General features: G+C 38.0%; 1 protein-coding gene across 1 annotated transcript in view; it reads right to left on the reverse strand.

Moving 5' to 3' along the window:
• The window catches only part of Spef2 (sperm flagellar 2), a 166963-nt gene that overhangs the window by 121732 nt on the left and 24008 nt on the right, over nt 1-21223 (reverse strand). Inside the window, exons 3-8 of the mRNA XM_021208381.1 lie at nt 16970-17222; nt 14662-14832; nt 12651-12791; nt 11119-11183; nt 4890-5076; nt 3688-3876 (exon numbers count right to left, since the gene is read on the reverse strand). Coding sequence (XP_021064040.1) covers nt 3688-3876; nt 4890-5076; nt 11119-11183; nt 12651-12791; nt 14662-14832; nt 16970-17222 — 1006 coding nt within the window. The remainder of the gene's footprint in view (nt 1-3687; nt 3877-4889; nt 5077-11118; nt 11184-12650; nt 12792-14661; nt 14833-16969; nt 17223-21223) is intronic.

The raw sequence follows: 21223 nt of genomic DNA on the forward strand, positions 1-21223 counted from the left end.
AACACAGAGACCCCAATGGAGGAGCTAGAGAAATTACCCAAGGAGCTGAAGGGGTCTGCAAGCCTATAGATGTAACAACAATACAAACTAATCAGTACCCCCAGAGCTCGTGTCTCTAGCTGCATATAGAGCAGAAGATGGCCTAGTCAGCCATCGTTGAGAAGAAAGGCCCCTTGGTCTTGCTAACTTTATAAGCCCAATACAGGGGAACACCAGGGCCAAGAAGTGGGAGTGAGTGGGCAGGGGAGCAGGGTGGAGGGGAAGGTATAGGGGACATTCAGGATAGCATTTGAAATGTAAATGAAGAAAATATCTAATAAAATATTTAAAAATAAAACAAACAAACAAGAATCAGTTCTCACCCCTTAATATGCAAAATATTACATATGACAGTAGAAACAGTGCTAGAGAGGCTCCAACAAAACACTATAGTGGAAAGTGGTGTAGATGGTAAAAGATCACAGAGAAATACGGTACTCTGGGTCTGATGGCAAGCGTAGCTGACTGATGCTTAAACACTCAGTGACCAGGGACCCTCCACCAGGAATGTGTGCTATGACCATTGGGTTTCCTGTTTTGGTATTCATTATGGACTGACTATATATGTGATTGACAGTTACTTGGTTATAGTGCTTTGAGATAACACATTCAAGTATGCTAAAGCCCTTACTGCCTTAGCCTTTATAAAAGGATGGCATTCATTCATAGAAACGTCTATTCATAGAAACACAAAGTAGTTAAATATGTAAACATATTATCACCACTGTCTACCGGATTGCAATCACTTTGTTTAACTTGCTCTTCACACAAAACAAGGGCTAGTCAAATTGAGAGTAACACGATGCTCAGTTGAAGGGATTCCTCTCAGAAAACTCTACCAGCTCCTTCAGAAATCATGCCATGTGCTAAGCTGCCTCACAAATAAATACATCTACCTCCTGTAACTTAACTCCTGTAACTTAGAAATAAGTGTACACTTTGCAGGAACTTTCTTTAAATTCAAGCCCTAACTTGTGTGTAGAATTAAAGTTCAAGTATTTAAGGATCCCAACAAATCATTTATCCTATGCCCAGTTTCAATCTCTTGAAAGGACGGATGATAACAATTTTATTATACCCAGAAAAATTAACTGAACAATTTCATCTGAATAAGTAGTTCTTAACACAATACTGCTAATAAATGATAATAAATGATAAAGACTGAAGAAAATGGATTGTGATGTGAAGTCCATCACTTGTCTTACGGAGGCTGTCTTATTTAGCATGTTTGCTTTTAATTTCATTGGGTTGGATGACCTCTAAGATCAGCCCAGTGTATTCGGTCAATTCAGGAATGACACTAGCCTTTTTCATTGCTGCCTTGTTCCACTTGGTAACCCTGCCGAGTGAGTAGTCATGAGACAGGGAGCATTATGTCATGGTTTCATGATATCAAGAGAAGTACAGACATGGAAGGAACTTGGCAGATGAGAATGTATGGTGACAGTGACACCAAAACTGCTGAAGCTGGTTTGCCACAGGAACCAAAACTCTGAAGGAACCGATGTAAGCTCCCTAGCAGCAACAGAATAGTTTCCACCCTGGGCTACTGGGTGGTGACTCCTGACTCCCTCCTGCATGCTTGCCTGCCTAGCTGCCTGCTCTCCTCCCTCCCTCTCTGTCTCCCCTCCCTTCTTCCCTCCCTGCATCCATCCATCAATCAATCCCCCTCCCTCCGATCCTTCCTGTCTTTCCTCTCTCATCTTGGCTTCTTCTGTATCTCTCATCCTCTTTTCCATCTGCCTACTTGGCCTCCCTAATACATTTTAACTGTGCCGCTAGCTCTGTGCTAGTCACCATACAGTCTTAACATATCAACGTATGCAGCAGCCCTAAAGGAAGAAAGAGGAAATATAAAAGAAGTCTGTGGATATTGTAATTCTTAATAGCGATGAGATTGGGCTACAGAGAGCTACGGGAAGGCTCTGATCCTAACACACTTTTGACTTTTAAACTATTGGTTTCTCTTTCTGTATGTGTAAGACTTATAGATAGCATTCCTCTGTGGTTTTTGTAATAGTTTTTATGCATATAGTGAGAATCGTGCAATTGTGTTTTGAAGCAAATGCTTAAAATGTTGTGATTAATTATTATTCGTAGCAGTAGGTGGCACCAAAATTTGCTTTATCATGGTGTGTCATAGAAGAAGCCAGCAAGTGCTGGTTGGTGAATGCCCTTATTTACTGAAAGAGCTTCTCTCCTGTCCAGGCTCATTTATGACAGCAAATGCAAGCTACCTAAAATGTTGAGCTCCATGTCTCTGTAATCAAGTTTAATAAACTGATAGGTATGAGTTCCCCAGTGGGAAAGAGCCAAAAATCGAGTCAAGAAATCCATTGATAAACAAACCTATTTTGTTACAAGAAAGCATATGGAGGATGTTCAGGAGAAATATGATATAGTAAATGAGTAGCACATTGGATATTTTGTTTTTTTGCGTTTCAAAATAATATCTTAGTAGCATAGAACATACCAAGGCGACAGATCTTGGCTTCCAGGCACTGTTCTCTTAGACAATAAACTACAGTATTCCTGCCTTCCCATGTGTAGTGGCGATTCCTGGTTGTCAACTTGACTATATTTGAAATGAACTACAATCCAGAATTGGAAGGCTCACCAGTGAACCTAATCTGGAGACTGGGAGATAGAAGTTTCTGATCTGGATCTTGGTATGGAGATCTTGAGACACAGTGGTGATTGAATCCAGAAGATTAAGGCAGGGAGAGTCCAAGATCATCTGGGATTAAAGGTGTGGTGGCACACACCTTTAATCTGGGCTACACCTTCTGCTGGGGACCATATAAGGACATTGGAAGAAGGGAGTCTGGCTCTCGCTCTTTCGCCTTCTTGCGGTGTGGGACTCAGCGACTGCTAGATCCTTGGACTTCCATTCACAGCTACTACTGAACCATTGTTGGGATTTGGACTGCAGACTGTAAGTCATCAATAAATTCCTTTACTATATAGAGACTATCTGTAAGTTCTGTGACTCTAAAGAACCCTGACTAATACACCATGGATTATTATAGTTTAGACAAAGGAGCATTGCAATATAATATAGGCCTGGGAAGTTGTGTCATACCAAAGAGTAATGAATTGTTTACTTAAAACTAATTCTTTCATATTGAAAGAAAGCTTCTTCAAAGTTCTCATTCTGCCTCAGAATAGTCGCCTAAAATAGCTCACACTGGTAACTAGTGAGTTACTAGTTTAGAGATAGGCAAGTCCATTGAGTGTCTGAGGTAAAAACACAATTCCAGGACATGAAAATTAGATGACCATCATCAGCCTTCTGACAGCAAAACTATATCTGAAGAAAGCAAAGAAGTGTATTTGAGATATTCAAGGAAAATAGAGATGAACCGAGTATTTCAAACTGACAAGCACGTGCAGAGAAACACACCATCATCAATATCTGAGAACTCTGTGAATATTAATACTGAAGAGTGTTTCCTGAGGAATCATTTGGAATTAGAATTAAAAAGCAAGCAAAAATGGTTGGCCACAAGCAAACACAGAACTGGTTACAAGCGTGCAATGCTTAGAATCAAGGCAGCTCGTGGAGGGCGCACTATGCAGGGGCTGCCTCCTACCCTGCCAGTTAGAAACTGATGACCAAATAGTATGTTTAATGGAGATTCTATTTACCGCTTCTCTATCAAGAGCATCCTGGAAATCCTTAAGTCGTCTTTCTTCAAATTGTTTCTCTCGGAAAATTCTATTTTGCCACAGAACTTCCTTCTCGTGGCGAACATGCATGAGCTGCACAGCAATCCTACGCTCCTGCTGGGACTGGCGCATGAGCCGGTGAATGAGCTGCTCTTCCCGATAGGCCTCCTGTGAACATCAGCACAAGAGCCAATGACATGCCAAAGTCAATTTCATATTACCCAGTGGTTCAGAAGTCAGTTTGCAAATGTGTGGAAGGCATGATCGTCATTTAAGTCTACTTTTGCCCTTTGGTTTAACTTGTAACAGACACACACACATACACACACACACACACACACACACACACACACACACACACACACACACATGCTATTTAACCATAGAGATTTAATAAAAGATCTTTCTAGAAACTTTATGGTATAGAAACTTGCAATTGCTTCAAATAAGTTGTTAATTCCTCTAAAATTTAATGAAAACAAATTATGTGAGGTTTCAAAAAAGCAATGCAATTCTCAATTTATAAGTATGTTTTCCGAAGTTTGGAAATTAGGTATATGCACATCAGTGTAACTACTTTGGAAAGATGATTCGGGTAAACATGGAACTGGTGTCTTTCTTGGACAATAAATCAAAACCTAAGTTGGAACAGTGGGATGGCTGGGTCAACGCTTTTGCTGTTAAGTTTCTCTTTAAGAACCTTCACACGAAAGCTAAGTGGGAAAGATTTTGTTGTTGTTGTTGTTCTATTATAAAATTAGCTCATGCTTCAGAAACTAAGACACAGGCTTTCCTACTTACTCAGGTAACTTTTAACCAGTTCCGTACTTGGGAGGCAGAGGCAGGCAGATTTCTGAGTTCGAGGCTAGCCTGGTCTATAGAGTGAGTTCCAGGACAGCCAGGGCTACACAGAGAAACCCTGTCTCGAAAACAAAACAAACAAACAAAAAAGAATAACTGAGAACCTTAGGGTCACTAAAAGTCACTAATGAGGGTGCTTTGAAAATTGATTTTGATAAGTAGGGATTATTTTGGTTTCTGTGATGTGAGAATTTATCTATGAGATCGGACTCGGAGTGACAGACGACATGTATGTAAAATACTTGTTTTTATAAACACGAGGCCATGTATTTCTGAAGTTGTAGGCAATGTTCATATAGAACTAACATCACATATCTCACCTCCTGTGCTTCATGAGCCATTAGCTGATCCATCAACAACCTCCGTCGTCTTTTTTCCCTTTGCTCACGTGCGAAAGCATCTTCTTCTAGGCGTTTCTGGATCTTCTTAATGTAGTCATCATCTGAGTAAGTATTGAGCAGTTCTGCAGTTGTCTGGTCTGTTGTTTCTAAAGAAGTCTTGGATACACTAAAGGTAACAGATTCTTGTTAGACTTTCACACAGTGTGATCACATTCCCCTTCTCTGACATAATTAAAGACTCCTGGAGAAAGCTGCTTTGAATTCTTCGTTAATTTGTGAGTCCAAGCATTGAGTAAATGTGGAAGCTGTAGCTGACTGATGATTTCAGTTTCTTTATATCACTTTTAGATCTGTCCCTCTGAGATCCTTAACATAGCTTTTGTTTTTTCTTACGCTTATCTCTTCTCAGATCTTATGCTCTGCCATCTAACTAGAGACTGGCTTCTCTCCTGCATCTTTCCACTGGCCTCTTGTTTCTCCTGTTTTAAGTCAACAGTAGGTAAACTGTAGATAATCTAATGTCAGGGCAGATGCCTCAATGACAATATACTAGATATGGAGAACACAGTTACTCTGCGGATGGTCCTATCTACAGTTACTCTCCTCTCTCTCATAATGGTGCAGGCTACTCTAAGTCCTCCCAAATGGGCATATGGCTTCCTAGGGCAGTGGCCCAGTCTTTGCTAGGAACTTAGGAGCTGAAAGTTGGCCCTACCTCCCATGACTCAGCAGAGGTTTTACCACAGCACAGTTCTTCCCAAAAGATGAGCACCAAAGCTCAGTGAAATAAATGGTCCCTCAGAATGACATTCATAGCCCTTTGAAAGTTATCATTAAAAATTGAAGAAACATTTTATGTGTGTAGCAACTGAATCATCAATTCTTATCTGCATATGTCTTTAAGAAGCCATTAGAATGGCACAGTAGAGCTGTATAAAATATATGATAATGCTACTTGCCAAGGAATAATGATTTTATGTTATGAATTATCATTTTTACATTTTCACTAGTACATTTAATTTAGACTATAAGATAATTTATTTTAAAAAAAACAAAAATGCATGTTACTAATGTGTCATAACTAAACAGACATCAGTGTTTACATAGGCAGAAGTCTTCCTACAAAAGCAAGTTTTGTGTGAAATCAATACATAGTTGTTATGAGATTCTAGATCATAATTTGTAGGTTTGTTGCTCCCAGATAAATTTCGAACTCATGAGACATTCTTTTCTTGTTCTCCACACAGTTGGTGGGCTAAATTTCAGTAATATTTTCAATAACAAGAACATTATTATATTTATATCAATATTTTATTTATATATTAAATAATATATACTAAATGTTCATTTTAATTAATTTTATTTTAAACAATAAATGTTAATTTTGATCAAATACTAAAGTTATCATATATTAAAATATCATTTATTTCTTATTGGTTATTTTATTTATTTATATTTCAAATGTTATCCCAATCCCAGTTTCTCCTCTACAATCCCCCTTATCCTCCCTCCCCCTACCTCTATGAGAGTGCTACCCCACCTGCCTACCTGCTTCTGCCTCAGTGCCCTAGCATTCCTCTATCCTGGGTCATCAAGGGGCTCCCCTCTCAGGAATGTCAGATAATCCTCTGCTATATATCTAGCTGGAGCTATGGGTACCCCTGTATACTCTTTGGTTGGTGATTTAGTCCCTGGGAGCTTTGGGGGTCTGGTTGGCTTATATTGTGGTCCTCCTATGAAGTTACAAATCCCTCCAGCTCCTACATTCCTTGCTCTAACTTTTCCATTGTGATCCCTGCACTCAGTCCAATGTTTGGCTGTATATATCTGTATCTGTGTTGGCCCAGCTCTGGCAGGGCCTCTCTGGGAACAGCTATACCAGGCTTTTGTCAGCAAGCACTTTTTGGCATCAACAATAATGTCTGGGCTTAGTGTCAGCAGATGGGATGGATCCCTAGGTGGGGCAGTCCCTGGATGGCGAGACTTTTCTTCAGTTTCTGCTTCACCCTTTGTCACTGAATTTCCTTAATATATTTGAGGTGGGTGGTTGGCACCATCCCTCAACTGGGGACCATGCCTATCCATTGGATATGGTCTCTACAGGTTCTCTCTCCCCTTTGTTGGATAATTCAGCTAATGTCCTCCCTGTTGGGTCCTGGGAAACTCTTGGGTCCCTACCATAAAAAAGGGGGGAGGGGCAGTTCAGATATGGGAGGAGATGGGGGAGAACTACAGTAGGTGCATAGCAGTGGCGGAGGTGGAACTTGGGGTAACCATATTATTATATCTGTAACAAATTTCAATCATAATAATACTTTCAAATGCTAGTATAAAACACTAAGGTTCTGAGTATTTTATCCACAGGCACCCCAGGCCTGATTGCAATCTGTCACTTGGAGGAATTAAGGATAAACTGTGTTACAATTCACTACGCTGAAGGTCAAAAGCAGAGCTGTTTTTTTGCTTATTGAGATTTAATACGATGAAAGCCCATCATGGCAGTCCAGGACTGTGATCTAGGCAATGGGGAGGTAGAGGTAGACTAACTTCTGTGAGAACATCGCCATCCTGGCTAACATGAGTGAGATTCCTGCCATCCAGGACTACATAGTGGACTCCCACCTCCAAATGTCAATAAGCAAATCATGTGGGACAGTTTCACAAACATTTTTAAAAGGTTAGTATGATTACACATCTGTGGAAATTCAGGTGATCATTCAGTAAATTTCCTATTATTCTTTTACCTAAATGCATTATTACAAAGGTTCTACCCTAGATTAAATACAGGCTAGCAGCTTCCTAAACACTGTGTTTATGCTGCCAAAAATCTAGCTTACGGGTTTTGTGTTATTAATGAGTCAACCTATTCACTCCCTCATCCAGCCTAATGGCTGTCAAAGACTCGCAGTGCAAGGTAAAAGTGAGATGGAAATGTGGCATGCCCCAGTTCAAGCATCGTGTCGTAACCTATAAATACATATTAATCAAAATACAGTAATCAAAACTTAAAATTATATTGGATGACATAAAAATGCTGGGTATGGTGATTAGATTGTTTGATTAATATCTATTGCACCATATTAAATTGTAAAGCTAACATGATTAAAAAATACATTCTTAAAAATGAATTTCTATGGTAATTTTATTCAAGATACATTCATTTTATTATATGTGTGTGTCTTGAAAACAGTGCTTGTATTTTTATTGATATCTTATTGTTTACCAATACTTGTAGGGACTAATGAGCTTTATGCTGTAATTAGCAGTGTAGAAATGTTGTCAAATATGTATTTTGAGAATTACATAGTAAATGTTTTTAACCAAATGCCAAACATAGAACATCCAGTGACCCTTAGCTAAGTAAACAGATGAATGATATTAGTTATTATTTTTTGTTGTTTGTTTGTTTGTTTGTTTGTTTTAAACACCTAATGGACAGCATACATGTTAGGGAGCAGCCATGGGGATCCACATTGCTAGAAGTAAAACTTTCCATTTTTCCACAAAAGGAAAAGAATGGGTTTTGAGGTGACATCACTTGTCTCTGAAGGACTTTTCAGGTCTGGACAGTGAAAGATGCAGCTACTAAAACTGTTCTTTGGGTTCATGCTGTCTGTACATATTCTTTCTCTGGCTCTCTCTTGCTCTATCTAACTTCTCTCTCTCTCATACACACACACACACACACACACACACACACACATACACACACACACACACACATATGGCTATCAATTTGAGAGTGAGGGAAATTGGAGGAAGTAGAGGTAGGGTACCTGGAAAGGGCTGGAGGGAAAAATAGGAAAGAAGAAAGTGATGTAATTCATCAGTAATTTAAAAATATATTATAAAAATTTTAACACTGTAATAAGCTAATGTTAAATTTCTAAATTACTCCAGAACATCCTCAACTAAAAATTCAAAGTGAATTTAAGAAGTAGTTAGTTATAGAAAGGCTTTAAAAGGTCTATCCTCCCATAACTTTTCTATGGATTGAGCCTCCGGCCCCCTGACATCCTATACTACCACTCTGGGATGTTGAACTCTCCATTCTATGCCCACTTCCAAGTTCCCTTGGAAATCTCTTGAAAGATTAAATTGAACCTTCTGGGGAAACATCAACCATGGAAAAACCAAAACAAAACAGAAAGGAATTAAAAAAAAAAAAAAAAAAGAACTGCCCACACAAGCATCCACCCATACTTGAGGATAAGCAGAATCAATACCTGAGAGTGGTTACATTACATTATCAAAAGCAACAAAAGTTTCTGGATGGTCATCCCCAAAATTTCAATGCCATTCTTAATAGAACTAGGAAAGATGATAACATTCATGAAGATTCGAGATACCCAAAGCAATCTGAGAAAAGGGAGAAATTCTGACAGCATTTTAATACCTGCTCTCAAACTACAAGTCATAGATGTGGTAGCAGATCCACCACGATAAGGCACATAGACAAATAAGCATGGTAGGATGAAATATAATATTCAGAAATGGATGCATGCAGCTACAGCCACTTGAGTTTTGATGAAGGTACAAAGCTTGCGCTGGAGGAAAGATGGTCTCTTCTGCAAATATTGCTAGCTCATCTAAATATCGACATGCGAAAGAGTAAGACTTATTCCGATTTTCTTACCTAACATAAAAGTCAATTAAAAATAGATCAAAGGCCAGGCGTGGTGACGCATGCCTTTAATCCCAGCACTCAGGAGGCAGAGGCAGGAGGATTTCTGAGTTCGAGGCCAGCCTGGTCTACAGAGTGAGTTCCAGGACAGCCAAGGATATACAGAGAAACCCTATCTCGAAAAACAAAACAAAACAAAACAAAAAATAGATCAAAGAGTGTAATATAAGACTCAAAAATTTGAAATTACCAGGGTACAAGTAAAGGTAAGAATTCATTTTAAAGGACTCAAGAATCTGGGAAAGAGTGGTAATAACTGACAAATGGGAGTGAATGAATTTCAAAAGCTCCCATGTAGTGAGAGAGACAATAAACGATGAAGAGACAAGGACAGAGTTGCAGATCTTCCTTGTCACCTATGTACTTTGGAATATTCTGCTTTTACAGGACAGAGACAAAGATGATAAAGGCCATGCAGATCGAGGTAGGGCATCTGGAATTTGTGCAGAGGGTAGTAAAAGAGAAATATGAATATTTTCCATTTTTATTGAGTTTTTCAATATGTGACTATTTTACTACTTTACTCCTCATTGGACTCTGAATTCCCTCCCTCAGAACCATTAAACTGGAACTGAAGTGTGTTGTTGACTTGGGGGAAGTCTCCCTTCATATGGAATTCTTTCACATTCTGGAAGATGTAAATTGGATAGCTTCTATTTTTATATTTTTCTCATTTTTCATTGGATATTTTATTTATTTACATTTCAAATGTTTTCCCCTTTCTAGGTCTCCCCTTCAGAACCCCCTATGCCATCCTCCTCTCCTTGCTCTATGAAGGTGCTGCCCCACCTATCCACTCACTCACGTCTCCCCACCCTGACATTCCCCTACAGTGGGGCATCAAACACCCTCAGGCCCAAGGACATCTCCTCCCACTGATGACCGACAAGGCCATCCTCTCCCATATATGTGGCTGGAGCTATGGGTCTCTCTCCATGTGTACTCTTTGGTTGGTGGTTTAGTCCCCAAGAGCTTTAGGGTGGGGTAAGGGCAGGGTGTCTAGAAAACCCTACACTGCATCTAGAGGAGTAGCATTTAATAGGCTATATTCAAGGACCTACAATAAGAAATAAAGGGGTATGGAATATGTTCATATTTGGGGAAATGAAGATATTAAAGGGGCACAATTTACAGAAGAAACAAAATTGCATAACATTTGGTGAGAAACCACATTCAATAACACTTTATTGCTATAATCTGTAATAAACACAGAAAACCTGAAATGAAAGAAACCAAACTAAAGTCCAACCAAGGCTTTCTCAGGGCACTTTTAAATTAGTGGAACACTGTTAGTAAATGTTAAAAAATGGATGTGAACTCAATAAAATTAAAAACCCAGAAAAATAAACTGACTTTTCATTTCCTGATACCCACATTTGCATGGTAGATTAAAGTTGTTAATGGATAATAATTTAAATAATTTGAATAAATAATTTGAATTTTAAATCATGTTACATAAACTATTTGTAAATATTCAAAGGTTCATCATAGCACTGACTATGTGAGAAGTAAAACATACCCTACCTTTCCTTAATTTGGAGATCCTTTTTTATTAGTGCTTCAAATTTCTTAATCTCATTGGCCACGTCCTTTAAAGAAAATTCACCATCAGTTTTCTGCCTTGAAAAGCCACTGAGAATTTTCATCATGTTCAATCAGTTTTAAAAGATGACTCATAGTACTAATTCAAAATAATTAAGTACCAAGATAAGACAAGCTCAAATACTTTTATAGTTGTGATTCATTCTTTTAGATGAGGTTACCCTAAAGCAATATAAAAATTGTCTCACCCAAATCACTTATTTCATGATTCTCTCCTGTCGTTTCAAAACTCTGTGTGTGTGTGTGTGTGTGTGTGTGTGTGTGTGTGTGTGTGTTGTGTGTGTGTGTGAGTGTAGGAGTACAACCTCCCATTTCACTTCTTTCTTCAATCTTGTTTTATTCGGGATCGCTTGTTCTCTGCTGGGAATTAAACTGTCTCTGGTCCCATCTCAAAACGTGTGTACTGGATTACAGACACGGACATGTTTGTTTATTGATGCAGTCAGTTTAACCATCTCTGCAGAAGGAAGAGTCTTATTTTAATAGTGCACCAAAGGATGCTAATGCAGTTGACACTGATCCAGGCACATGTTTTTAAAATATAAATATTTCTTACAGGTGTTTGTGTTGCGTGTTTTAAACACTTCCCATGTAACCTAACTTACTCTATAACCTTTTTTCTCTAAATAATCTCAGCTTGTGCATATGTACTACAAAACTTTATTAATAAATCTTCAAAAACTCCGGGAAATTTAGTTGCTCAATACAAAAATGGAGGTAGAAAAATAGGTGGATAATATGCTTTAAAGTACAAATCTAAAATATTTTTTAGAGTTTCATAAATGATGCACAGACCATTACAAAATACCATGGACTTATGAATGAGAGATCTAGGCCAATGTCTCCTGAACCAGCACCTATCTGCTACAGTAAGATATGCCAGCATCTAGATTTCAGTTCCCTTTACATTTATAAAGGAAGACACTAATGCAGAACTGAGAGGAAACAAGTCAATAAAAAGTGAAGTGACAGTCCATATCTTGAGTAATGGTAATTATTATTACCTTTCTTAGGTCAACAGAGAATAGAAGCAATCAGGAGTTATCATCACAACATAGTATTACTTTCCCATGACATAATTAGATTTTATCCTATTGGAATGTTGACACTCGGTGTGGTCTGGTAAACTCTATCTCCAATGCAGGTCTTTTAATTTAAAATGTTTTAACAGCAACAAGTCAATTAACATTTCTGGGATTCATAAGATGCATGGCAGAGAGGAATCGTGTGTTCCCAACAATTACCTAATTTAGTAGACTAACTATAAACACAGGAGTCCAAGTAGAAACCCCAACATTGGGAACTTTATCTCCCTGGGCTCAAGCTACATCCTGCTACTGAGCAAACAAGAGTTTTGAAAAGAAAATATGAACCTTTGGAAGGTCTCCTGCACATTGCAGTAAGAGAGGACATTCTCTATTAAGAAAAACACAAGACAAGTGACTGTCGCTTACCTCTGCCTCCTTTTTCTTTTTCATCAGTTTTTGAGCCTCAATAGCTTTCAAAGTACGGTTGGATTCAGGCTTGGGGATCTGTATAATGGCTGCCTGGATTTTGGCCATTATCTCATTTTGTCGTCTTCTGTTTAAGCGTTGCTGAGTATGGCATACACATTAATTTATTCATTCAGCTTGTCAAAATAATAAGAATGTAACATATATACAAATACACAAATATGTAAGTTATCTGTTGAAAATTTCAGAACTTAGTGGTTAACAAATGCACAAGGTGTTACAATTGCGTACTATTAGAAAGACAATCGGCATTATTTACATTGAAAATTATGATGCTAAACACAACATTGATATGCTAAAATTATGACTAAATAATGTATGTATTGTCATTATGTGCGTTGGTACAAAAATAGTCAGGGGTTTTAAATATAAAAATATTATAGTTCTTTATCAATGCACATCCATGACCAGCCCAAATATGAGAATTCTTTCTCACAGGAAGCCCCCAAGGACTCTATAGACCATGGGAAAATCAACTTCTCCAAACCAATCTACCTACATGAGTTCAGGGGCAACCTCAACTACTGGCCTGACACCAAAATACAAAGCATTGTGGGATTATCTCTCAAGGCAGGCAGTATTTTGTTTAAGGACAATATAAAGAGAATGATGTGATTGAAAGAGAAATGTCTAAAATGTATATTATTAAATACTTTTAAACTAAACATCTTATGAAAATGATACATGTCTTTATTACTAAAGCATTGTATTAGAACTGAATTCCTTAATTTCTACATCCAAGGAAAATTAAATTTACGACTAAAATGCAGAAGTTATCATTTTATCATTTCTATTTCACTTTCTAAAAATGTGAATTTCTACAGCATTGCCATGTTTGTTTCATGTGGATATCTACTTCATCGCCATATGTTTATTTTCTTTTCCTTAAGAAAATGGGGAAACCACAGGCAGGTGTCGTCACTATTATTTCCTATGGCCATGTTTCTCAATCTCTCTTCCATATAATTTACAATAGCCTACACTCCCTGACTTTTCTTTCTTTTAAGGTTTCCTGTATTACACTTGGCTTTTCACACCTGAACTAGCTGGTTCAATGCACATGAGTCCCAGTTCTTGACCTCAACATAGACATTGCACTTAGAATGCCCTGTCTCTGCTATGCAGCAGCACTGAAGAATGATTCTGTCCTCTGGAAACTAACAGAAGGCTTTCCTATCATTTGTCTCTTGAATGTGTCCCTCGTTCCCCACAAGAAGCTGACTCCATCCAGGATGTATTAGCTTCTTGACATACTAATCAATTTAAAAAGCAAGTTTCACCTATAACAGGGAGAGCAATAATTCCATTGCCTGTAGTTAGCACACTCTCTGCATCCGGCCATTTGAAATTCTCTTAAAAGTCTTTAATGATTTGATGATGTTTTTCCTCTCATGTCTTTAAAGACATAGATCATTAAAGACTTTTTTTTTTTCAAAGAGGTTTTAGAGTCAGCAGCGACTTACACAAAGCAATAGCTAAGGACATTGAAGATAAGACGTTTCACATAGCTGGATAGGGAAGCAATCAGAGAAGTAACCCCCTAAAATAAATGCAGCAGGATATACAGACTGGGGCATTGCAAAGAATGGGACAGAATGGGGCATGGGGGAAGCGTTCCTCCTGTCTTCCACGGGGACATAAGGGTTGAGGTCCTTTTGCCAGTAGGATAGCTAGTAGCAAATTCTTTCCCAAAGGAACTGAGAACAGATTTCATCCAGTGAAAGAAAGTTGTAGGTAGTTGATAGCTCTCAGTCACAGGTACAGCGAGAGCAAGTGTGAAACAAGATGGGAGGGAGGGAGGGTCTGGTGAGGCAAAGCAGTCATGCATCATACCATGCAATCTATCCATGCTGCAATTTATGCAATGTGTGCTTACTACAGGCAGAGATGAACCACCAAGTATACTAGGTACTAATGAATTTTCAGGAAGAAAATAAATGATCTATGGAACCTTTTCGATATTAAAGTGTCTTTGCTCTTCCTCAAGTTTTTGAATTTTTTCAAACTTCTCAAAATTCATTCGGGCAAGATCTTCTTTCATTTGTTTACACTTTTCTTGAAACCTGCATGTGACCCGCATCAGATTGAAATCGGTTTGCCGTGGTATCAGGTTTTTAAGTCTCTAGATGAAGAAAGCATTTCAAAGGTTTTGGTTACTGGAGACTAAAAGGTATGCTGGCATAGCAGTCATATGTATTTTTTGAATATGAAGTTTATACACAACATCACTTTTGACAATTAAATTAAAAACTATGTCATTTATGTTAACCACTAAAATCTTTAATTGTGCTTGGACAACAAAAATGATATTTATATTCATTCTTACAAAATGCTATCATATATATTTACATTTTGCCTGCTCTTGACTTCCTTCTTTTTTTCCTTAATCAAAGACCTCTTTCCTTTTGGTCCTCATACCACATCCCATTCTCTCCCCAGTTTTTTCCTCCACTACCTGTTGTTTCTCTTTCTATAAAATGTGTGTTATACCTCCCTTAAACTCCTATTCCCCAGCCACTGTTTGAATGTCTTATCTCCATGTGTCTTGAGAAGCTACTGTGTGCTCTCTTTCTCCCCATCTTTAAATCACTATGATATATACCACGCTACAGAAACGGTTTTTCCTTCCTAGCATGCAAACGTGAAGTTCATGGAGGCTTTCTCAACGTCATCTTTGTGAATGCACTTGGGATAAAATGGGGACTCAGCACATGTCTATCCAATGTATAACTGACTCTGGAAGCCTTTGTGGCTCATTGTACATTGTCTTCACTGGGCTACATAAAAGTCCAAGCGTCATGGCAGGCAGAAAAAGAAATTATCCTCATCTGTACAGCTGGGAGAAGAGAGGGAGAAGTTTTTCAGTGATTGACTCCAGTCAACCAAGCTGGGACACTGAGGAATCCAGCACTGAGCTGCTTAGCTTTACACCTAATCTGCCTGCCTGTGATTTCTCACCTAATCTGTCTGCCTGTGATTTCTCACCTAATCTGCCTGCCTGTGATTTCTCAGTTTACTTTGCTACTAGACTAGTACATGTATCCAATTAAAGTAGAGCAGTTTGAAATTGGAGTTAGCAAACTAAAAAGTGCTAACAATTCATCAAAACACATTTTTTTTTCCTGAATATTTTCAATGCTCAAGTATTTTCCTAGGCACCAGAGGCACCCACGTCTTAAGAACACGTGGCAAACTGATGAGGAACAGATAGCACCAGGAGATTAACACCAAGGCTCCACTTATTTCAAGGAAGAGCCTATGTGAGCTGGGTAGACAGCAGAGATAAGAAAGATGTTTGGGAAGGAGGAGATATGAGATTGGGATGTATGGGTGGGAGAAAGCGCAAGAATAGTCAGACATAGTCAAGGACACCCTGTTAATAAACATAAGAAATTACCTTTGTGCTGAGCAGCACAAAGAAGTAATAATGTTGAAACTGTTTGGTGAATGACTGTGGAGTTTGTCATCAGATGGGGATATGATGTATATAAAGCTGAAGAAGTCTGTGCTGAAGAGTCCTACCATCTAGCAGAAGGCCTGATGCTCATGAGATATTCTAGCAGGTTGCTGCAGTCCTCCCACCCCCGGAGGAAATCTTAGGCAACACAGTAGCAGGAAACCATGCAGAGGAAAAGAGCAGGCATGAAAAGTAATGGTATGTATAAAGACTAGGCAGTTATATTTACAGGTAATTTGTGAAATTATTTACTGGAGGATAAAAGGCTTGCTGACATTGACACTTACTGATAATTTAGGAGATGATTTATGAAAGATTAAAAGGTATGCTAACATTATAATCATACAGATTTCTGTATTAAATATAAAATGTGTACACATCATCACTGTTGGTAATTAAAATAAATTAAAAACTATGTCATTCATGTTGATCACTAAAATCTTTAATTGTGTGTGGACAAAAAAATGAAAAAGAGGGCACGCATTTAGAAGAGAGCAAGGGAGTATATCGAATAGTTTGGAGTGAGGAAAAAGAAGGAAGAAATTCTATAATTATTTCAAAAACAGAAGAGAAAAAGTTATGGGAAAGCGGGGAAGACTTGGATCAGCTATCTGTAGTGTGACTGGGAAGCAGGGAGACGGCAAGGGCAGATGAACAAATTAAAGACATTAGCATAAAATAACACCCAGAATAGCCAGTAACACAAATAGCTTCAACTGATCCAAGACTACAGTCTCACAGACAGTCTGCAGCAACACTAGCTTTTCTCGTGGGAACGCCTATTCGGTCTTTCTGCACCTACCTCTCGAAAAGCCTCACTTTTGAGGGTCTGAAGCCTCAAGTTTGTCTGGGGTTGCATGGTTTGTATCTCTAGTCCAGTCAGCCCTGTTTTCTTCTTTTTCTGAAGAGCAATGTACAACTGATACAGAAGTTTGGTTGCTGCCCCAGGCTTCTCTGTGATGATGCTTTGAGCCACATTCTGATCAAACTGCACACCCAGCAGGTGAAGTGTTGGTTGCAAGCGGGAGAAATTATTAAGTTTGGCTGTTGAGCCCCTAAAGGTGACAATACGTTCATAGTTACACATTAACGCCAAATGAAAAGCAAACACCCAATGTCAGAAGTGTTATGATACAATACTGTGAATTATCCCAATTATCTAACTGCCCTTAGATGCTTCCTTTTTCTTAAACGACTCTGTAATGAAAATGCATGGGGATATTTTTCCTCCCATTGGCTCTGTTTATCTAAACTTTATTTTTCTTAAAACAATTTAAAATTTATTAATTTTATTTACTTCATGCTGTAAATTGACAATAAAATTTAGTATAGGAGATAAATACTAAGACAGACAAGTATATGCTGCTCAGTGGATAAAAAGACTATAGTTTTGAAATCTACATTTTATTGTAAGGCAAACTTGCAATACAAATTTCCATTGTATTAAGTTATCATTTATTATTGCTAATATCTTAAGTTAGTCCTAAATTTTAATTTGACAATAGTTCTTTCATAAACTCTCAACATTATTTAACTGAATCATGTTAGCTATGGAAATCATTCTGCTACCCTTCAATATGTAGTTTGTAGTAATTCTTTGATGTGAAGAAAATTTATAATTTGAAATTTTATTATTTTTCATTATTTAATTTCAACATAGCCTCAAAATTTAAGAAACCAGTGAATTCACTAACTTTCTCCATCAATTAGTATTCTATTAAATAAGCATATTACAAAGGCTATACATGTTTATTAAGTCTAATTAATTTCAAAATTTTATTGATATGTGGGTCTAAAGAGACAGCCTAAGGTTGCTTGCTGCACTTGCAGAGAACATGTGTTTGATTCTCCACACACGCATGTCAGCTTACAGCTATCACTAAATCCAGTTTCAGGGTATCTGCAAGTCATTATGTGGTCTTCATAGAAACTAGGTATTCATGTGGTACACATACATACATTCAGGTAAAAACCTCATGCACAGAACGTAACTAAATGACAATCACTGAAGTGTTAAAAAAAACCAACAAGACGCAGTTATTACTTTTAGGTGTTCATAGTTAATGAGAAACATATTTGAATAAAAGGCAATAAAGATTAGATGTTGCTTCAGAAATCTCAAGAGGTCTGTAATTATTAGTGATTAAAAGAGGCATTCAGTTCATTTTCAATTGTTATGACTATCTTCCCCTCAGACCCATAAACAAGTTTTAGGTTTAGGCCTGGACTCTTTCAACTTTTTTTTAAAAAAAGATCAATTGATTGATTATTGATTTAATATATGTGAGTACACTCTCTCTCCCTCTTCAGACAGACAAGAGGAGGGCACTGGATCTCATTACAGATGGTTGTGAGCCACCATGTGGCTGCTGGGAATTGAACTCAGGACCTCTGGAAGAGCAGTCAGTGCTCTTAACCACTGAGCCATCTCTCCAAACTTGGCCTGGATTCTTATTTTCCAACATTTAAATCCACTCTTTAATACAAAACCCATTCTGAGTATACTTGAATGTAATCAAAATGTACACCTAAAGTTCTTCCTCTGAAATGAGAGTTATCACGTATCTAAGTGATTGTAAAATAAAAGTATGCATAGAGTCTAGTGTCCATCACCCACCATGCATATTCTGAAAGATGGTGACTGAGAGTTATCTATCCAAGCTTAGATTTGCTCATATGCTGGCTTCAGTGTTTGTGGACATCATAATTCAGAAGGGAGAATACAAAGGCAATCATGTATCCATCTCATTTTTTTTCAAAGCTTAGCCCTTAGCCCTACAGTCAAAAGAGCTGACTCCATTTTCTCACTTGTAGTACATGGATTCCTGAATAAAGCATTTGTTAATATTATAGTCTGGCTTCCAGTTTGGTTTTAAGATGGCATTAATGTACTAGAGCAACTATCAAAGGTAAAACAAGAGTTCTCTCTGGAAGATAAAATGGATGTTGTAAATTCCCAACCAGCCAAACTGTGAAGAACACAACTTAAGGAATCTCAGGAAATCCCTGATTGTTAAGGCGTGTGCACAGTCCGCACAGTAGAATAATCAGCTCTTGTTTTTGGAAACAGAAAAACAGCTGGGATGTCTTTGCTCTGGAGACAGAGCATATGATGTAAATGATGACCTCTGAGGGAATAAGGATTGTGCACTGGGAAATGTTTCCTTGCCCTCTGCCTACCGGTCGTTGTTTGCTAAGGGACTTAGGTCTCTTCTGCTTTCCACCACCTCACAGAACACACCTTCTCTCAGCAAAAGAAATGCCACCCTCTGGAAGATATTTCCTTAGTCAGTATTTTTTTTTTTCTTTCCTTTTAACTGATCTGCTTTGGTGAAACTAACACTGTTGTACAGTGAATAATCCTCTCAGAGTTAGGCAAGTTATTCGTAAAATTAAGTCATTTCTAAGACATGTAACTTTATGTCATTAGCAGTTTATAAAGTACAATTTTCCTTTCAGATTAGAATAAAGATATAAAACATATGAGGTGATGATCATGCACCTTATCTTAGGGCTTCTACTGCTCTGATAAAACACCGTGAACAAAAGCGACTTGGAGAGGTAAGGGTTCATTTTCATTTCAAACTCCCAAATAATAGTCCATCACTGAAGGAAATCAGGGCAGGACCTCCCTCTGGGCAGGAACCAGGAGTAATGTAGTTTCCAGAGGCAAGTGCTGCTTCCTGCCTTTCTTTTCATGGCTTGCTGGTTTAGAGCTAACATACCTCACAATCCACTGAGCATTGCCTCCAGGAACCCTGCACATGTCAAAAATCTCCTAAAATGGCAATACTACTATTACATAATTTAAGTGAATACTTTCTTATAGTTTAAGTCTTCTCTACATTACAGCGTAATTTCCTTGGCTATTTTCAGCCCATGCTTAAATCCATGGATGAAGAATGTTGATGTGCAAGAATCACTGTGCACCTGAAATACTGATATTGCATTAAAAATGAGATTGGAATAGTTCTTTAAAATTTCTATGGCTAATTAGGTGTAGATTTGGACGTTGATTTCTTGATTATAGAAATGATATTGTGAATTTACCATGGGTGAGGGAACACTGCTTTGAGTACAACTTAAAGGATACTTGCAATTTATTTGAAGCATGTCCTAGGTTACTTTGCTTGCTATGACAAAAAATTATGACCAAAGCAAACTGTGGAGGAAGTTGTTTACTTGCCTTACACTTTTCAATCATAGGACATCACTGAGGAATTTAAGATAGGAGCATGAAGGTAAGAACTGAGGTGTGTTGCTTATTACTGGCTTGCTCTCTATGAAATACTTGGCTTGCTTGCTTATTTTACCTGAGTGTCCAATGGTGGAACCAGCTACAGTAGGCTTGGTACTCCTGTACATCAATCATTAGTAATAATAATAATAATAATAATAATAATAAAATGTTAAGTAAAGTTCTTGTTTCCCAGGTGACTCTACTCTATATCAAGTTGACAAGAAAACTAACAAGAAGCCATCTTTTGTTAAACCATTTTTCAACAATGTTGGACACATGGGTTTTGTCATTATTCTAATAAAAACTAACACAAATAATTCCAGCAATATTATAATGAAAGTTTTGCCTATGTATCATTGGAACAAAGAGATGGCAAGAACTAAGTCTGCTGAAGTAAGTAAGAGGTTTCAAGAAGGGTGGAAATGTAGATGGCCCTTAAGAGTTTTTCAAAGCGATAGTGAAAGAGAAATAACATGCAAATATTCATGTCTGGGTTTGAATGAGGTTGGCCCCCATAAGCTCACATATTTGAGTGCTTGGTCCCCAGTTGTTAGAACTATTTGGAATGCATTTTTGAGGTTTGGCTTTGTTGGAGGAAGTATGTCATTGAGGATAAGCTTTGAAGTTTAAAAAGCCCACCCCATTCCTACTTAGCATTCCTTTCTCTCCTCTCTCTCCTCTCTCTCTCTCTCTCTCTCTCTCTCTCTCTCTCTCTCTCTCTCTCTAGTCTTCCACCTCTGTGCCTCATACCTGTGGATCAAAATGTAAAATCTCAACTCCTGCTCCGGTGCCATGCCTGCCTACTGTCATGTTTTC

This window comes from Mus pahari, chromosome 11, assembly GCF_900095145.1.
Source record: "Mus pahari chromosome 11, PAHARI_EIJ_v1.1, whole genome shotgun sequence".
Taxonomy (NCBI): Eukaryota; Metazoa; Chordata; class Mammalia; order Rodentia; family Muridae; genus Mus; species Mus pahari.